Genomic DNA, 5296 nt, shown 5'->3' on the forward strand with positions numbered 1-5296 from the left:
AAAAGTAACTGTTGATCGTAGATGGGTGAAAATTTGAAGCTGTATGTATTTTTAATGCTGACTCATAATCAAACAAATTAAAAAAAAATAAAAAAAAGAATGGCGTGGACCACATTTAGGGGTATGAAAAATAGATGTTGTCCGATTCTCAGACCTACCCAATATGCACTCAAAACTTCATGACAATCGGTCAAGCCGTTTCGAAGGAGTTTAACTACAAACACCGCGACATGAGAATTTTATATATTAGATTACTTACTGAGTACGACGACAGACCAATTAGTGCGAAGCGCTCACCGAAGGGCCGTACCAAGTCCGAGTACGATCTTGTTTTTAGACTATTAGGGGCGCATCCTCCATTCCATTTCATTTTGAATTCTTTTTGATGTCATTTCTAATATACTAGCTACTACTACCGCTTCGGAAACAAATTGCGCTCTGAGAGTGAAGAAGCGGCGCAAGAAACTTTCCCAGCATCCTTTTTTTGCGCTCTTTTTAATGAAATTTACAATATTGTACTGTCATTGCTATTGCTATAAAATAATCATAAACTTGTATGCGCATGCTAAACCCAGACCGAACGAGCGAGTTAATCGGCAACGTAAAACTCCGACCATTTTGACACGTGTTTCGCCTCTACACTAGGCATCCTCAGAACGTGTTGTCTCGCCAAAATCTGGCACGAATTGTTTAAAGACAAATATTGACGGAATTAACTCTAAAGAAAACTCAAATCATTTGTATTTTTGTATAAAGTTAAAAATAATACAATTGTCGATTAATGACCTATAGATTATGACCTATCGATTTTACCTATATACCTAATTTTACAAAAGGCCCAATATATAAACCACAAACAATATTACACACACAGCTCAATTAATATGTCCCAGTTAAAAATATTAGACTTTCATAGGAGCATGAGAGTCCTTGGTTGCGAAACTGTATCAAGTATCGAGTCTCGTGGGTTTATAAGCCAAGAGCGATCGAATACTTCCACATGTGCTTCGAGCGGTCCCAACGATAACACACACCATGTACGCTAAGGTACGATATATCATTTCTATATCAGCAATATTCCTAATTTAAAATTTTTAATTCGTTAAATAAATAGTTGTAAATATATATATTTTTATATCTGTAAAAATACGAAAGCCATAAGAACTTCAAACATTTAAGCTAACTGAAAAAAAGACTATTTCCTAATTGCATCTTAAACGTGTTTGATTTATTTGAATCTAATAATATCTGTTCGTTCCTTTTCATGGTTTATTAAGTCTCAAATCGTTAATTATTTGAAATAGCATGTGATTTATTAATTTAAATTAATATCACTGTTATTAGCGCCTTGGATTTTTGAGTATTATAACCATTTGCGCCCAACATACTTAAAGACAAATACTTTAAACGAAGGAATCTGGAAACGGACATCTTTTCAATGTCAATGGTTTGTCAGTTATCAAAAGTCGATGTCAAAATAATTTCAAACTTCAAAAATCAAAGTTTTGATGTCTGTCGGTTGTTAATCTATCACGGATAACCAACAACTTTGAGCGGGAAACTATTTAACACATTATTTAACGAACAGCTGATCGATGTCGGCCATGATTTTTTGCGTTCGAGTGCCTAAAATAGGCTTTTATATTTATTGACTTTAAGTTTGCTTGATTGACCCGAGCTATTAGGTCTGATAATAGTTATTTATGCAACTGTTGTGTAATAAGGGGTATTAAAACACGAATGTGGTGGTGATAATAGTATCACATGAGTGTTTTAATACTTAATTATCAACAGTTGCATACAAGACTTTATCTACACCCAGAATATGAATCCTCTCAAAGATTCTGAAACAGTTAGCTTACTGCTAACATTAAAACCGCCAGTCCTAGTAGTAACCTTATATCATCCATTACCTGATTATATACAAATAAACTAAGAATTAATGAAAGAATTATTTATTTTAGTAGTAATTATCATTTTGTTTAGTGCAATAATTAAAATTCAGTAGAATATTATGTTCTTTTGCAGCGTTTAAAATGAATCGCTCATTTTTTGTAAACAAAACAATAAAAATATCAATGAAAAATGGCGGGGATTCGAATAACCTACTTTTCTGGTAGTGTGGAGCGCGCGTAAACGAATATGTTCTTTTTTTGAAATTCATACAGATACCACGCATCGAGCAATAAGAATGTGGCTGTCTGTTAAAACTCTTTGACCATAAAGGAATTGAAAAAAAAAAAATTAGGAGTGTTGTTATGAAATTCTACTGAATTTACAACACTCGTTTGGATGATGTAATGGTTATTAGAACATTGGGTGTTTTAATGTTGGCAATAAGCTAACTGTTTCAGAATCTTTAATAGAGGATTTAAAGCATGGGTGTAGATAAAATTAAATACAGGGATGTTTTATTATATTAGTATTTTGTGTTTTGAACCTCAAAGACGCTACAATTGCGACTTTAAATGAGCACACGGGTAATAAATGTTTAACCTCAATCAAAAAAAACTAAAGATTATATTGAATAGTTGAAATATTGAAATTTTCGAACACACAAATTATATATTTGAAAATAAATAATAATTTTATAGAAAACCGACCTAAAAATGATAGATGAAAATTATTTAAATTAACAAAAATCGTATTTTGCAAATTGAAAAATGGAATAATTTTATCAAATTAATGTATTGTCATCGGTACTCGATAAATTTACGAAGTTTGAATGAAATCTGGGTAGTTTAAAGGGGGGCAAAATTGCGCCAAAATGAGTCGGCTACAAACAAACATATAGTTAATAAAAAGCGCGTTAAAACACAATTTTAATCACCCTTGTGGGCGATACTCCCCTACGAGTCCTTATCGGCCACGGGGCCGCGTGGGACAAGTAGGTGTCTATGCTAGTTAAACTACTTACAGGGTGTTCCCAAATGATATATTTAGGTGAAATATGTATATTTTTGTGAATTTTTTTATGCTTACGATAAAGTGGTTCTAACAATGCGTTCATCTGTCGTTATTGTAGCTTGCTGCATATACATCTTTAGCAGAAAGTTTAACAAAATCAATAAGCGACTGACTTAGACCTATTCTAAGCAAGCGTAGCTGTGGAGTAAAGAATTCTTTGATTAAATTGTTAGTGAACCATGCGTCACTCGAACAGTTGGCTCAGTTGGTAAGAGCGCTCGGACGGAACCCGAGAGGTCGCGAGTTTGAGTCTCTATTTTGATTATAAATTTAATATGTATAATATATTCAAGTATAAAAACGAACCAGTTCGGGAAGGGAACCATGAACATTGACAGCTCGGCTCATCCAATGGCCGAAACAATAGTAATAATATTGATTATGATTTTTATATAGTTATTGATCGCTTGCTGCGTGTGCGCCGTGGCGTCAGCGGCTCCAGGGTACCTGGACGGCATCAGCTATGCAGCACCAGCGTATGCGCCCATCACCCACGCCATCGCAGCACCTGTCGCTCAAGTAAGACATTATTATATCTTGAGAAGTCACAATTCACCAATGGAAGGTTCCTTTGCACAGGATGCCAGCTAGATTGTGGGTACCATAACGGCGCCTATTTAGGCCGTCACGCAGTAATTTGTAAGCATTATTGTGTTTGGGTCTGAAGAGCACCGTGACTAGTGAAATTACTGGGCAAATGAGACTTAACATCTTATGTCTCAAGGTGACGAGCGCAATTGTAGTGCCGCACAGAATTTTTGGATTTTTCAAGAATCCTGAGCGGCACTGCATTGTAATAGATCTTCCTCTCAAATAATAAATTTAAAAAGACTTCGTTTTTTCAAAGGTCGTCCGCGCAGAGCCTGTTGACCCCAACCCAGCATACAGCTACTCTTACGGAGTCAACGATCCCTCAACGGGAGACCACAAAGACGCTCAGGAGACCCTCCAAAACGGAGTAGTCCACGGTTCATACAGTCTGGTTGAGCCTGATGGCCACCTCAGGAAAGTGACCTACACGGCTGATCGCGTCAATGGTTTCAACGCTGTTGTCGAGAGGACAGGAAACGCACACGCGGTATGTACTGGGAAAGTCTTGAAAATCCAATGATAGAAAATAGTTTTGATCTTAAACTTAAAAACTTTATCTTGTTTGACTATTTTTCAGTTAGGACATACTGCCGCATAGATCTTGAGATATGCTTAGATCGCAAAGCAATATTTTTTACATTTTAATAATACACAAATGTTGAGATTGACTCATAAGCTTGCGAGGCGCCACCTTATACCGAGTCCATATATAACGAACGTTTATAACTATGAGTTTGTTCGCATTTCATGGCTACTGCAGTTTTAGTTTAATTTTTATTAATTTTCAATTAATTTTTACCATTATTATTTCATTCTGGAAATTTCGAAGTAGGACGTAGTCGGAATTTTTTATATAGACACTGTATATTTTAATATTACTTACACTTTTTAAGACTTTTCATAAGTAACAGTAAAAACTTTTGCCCTTGCTATTAACCCGTTATTGTCATATGTTTCCTTTCTTTCTTTTTAATAAATGAATGATTTTCTTTTCAGGCTCCAGTGGCTGTTGCCCACGCACCGATTGCCATTGCCCCCCACCCCTGGCGCTAGTCATCTACCACCCCCCACCTGCACTATCGCTAATGGAAGAAATTTAAGTTCTAGAAGGTTCCCATCTTGGCTGGACAACGCGTCAGCGAAATACTTGTTAATCGAGCAGTATTATGACACGAACAGTTTTTCTGTTGTACAGAATAGGGCCGTGTATATATTGTGTTAGAGTTCGTTTTTGTATGGTTCTCGAATTAGCGATAGAGCATTGCCGACTGCCGACCTCGCGAGCATGCTCCGACTGTCCTATTATTTATTGTAAACTACTTTGACTGTTGCTACGGACTTGATCTAGACGCGGTATCACTTACATGTAAATATAATGTATAGTTGATAAATAAAAAATGCAATTTCATTGCGCCCTTATGCATGCCGTTTTATTTTTATTTTTCCCCAACAATATTTTCACGCTGAAGTGAGAGGTGAATTATTAATTTGAAACATTCCGCCAATAAGGTATACACAAATATAAATATACATATACAACAATAATAACAAACACATGGTAAGTGATGCCTCTATTATAGGCGAAAATAGCATGTTTTTTAATTAATAATATATATAATGAAAATGGTCTTTGTTTTTTGCTCAATCACGGTAAAACCACTGATCGCTTCGACATGAAACTACCACCATTCGATGCGAAATTTATCCTAGATGGATTATGGCTACTTATTTTTCGATT

The 5296-nt window shown here is 35.6% G+C and overlaps 1 protein-coding gene across 1 annotated transcript; it reads left to right on the forward strand.

Moving 5' to 3' along the window:
- The first annotated feature begins 901 nt into the window (after positions 1 to 901).
- LOC126969402 (cuticle protein 8-like) lies at positions 902 to 4977 on the forward strand. The gene is made up of 4 exons (XM_050814797.1): positions 902 to 1047; positions 3364 to 3486; positions 3815 to 4045; positions 4555 to 4977. Exons 1-4 carry the CDS (start codon positions 1036 to 1038, stop codon positions 4609 to 4611), a joined length of 423 nt encoding a protein of 140 aa, XP_050670754.1. The 5' UTR covers positions 902 to 1035; the 3' UTR covers positions 4612 to 4977.
- Positions 4978 to 5296: the final 319 nt, after the last annotated feature.

The sequence above is a fragment of the Leptidea sinapis genome, chromosome 18 (genome assembly GCF_905404315.1).
Source record: "Leptidea sinapis chromosome 18, ilLepSina1.1, whole genome shotgun sequence".
Taxonomy (NCBI): Eukaryota; Metazoa; Arthropoda; class Insecta; order Lepidoptera; family Pieridae; genus Leptidea; species Leptidea sinapis.

Bases quoted from the DNA above. Each gene is read 5' to 3' on its own strand.
- LOC126969402 (XM_050814797.1), top strand. The intron at 3,487-3,814 runs GTAAGACATTAT...GTTTTTTCAAAG, and splicing joins TCGCAGCACCTGTCGCTCAA to GTCGTCCGCGCAGAGCCTGT. The intron at 4,046-4,554 runs GTATGTACTGGG...TTTTCTTTTCAG, and splicing joins GGACAGGAAACGCACACGCG to GCTCCAGTGGCTGTTGCCCA.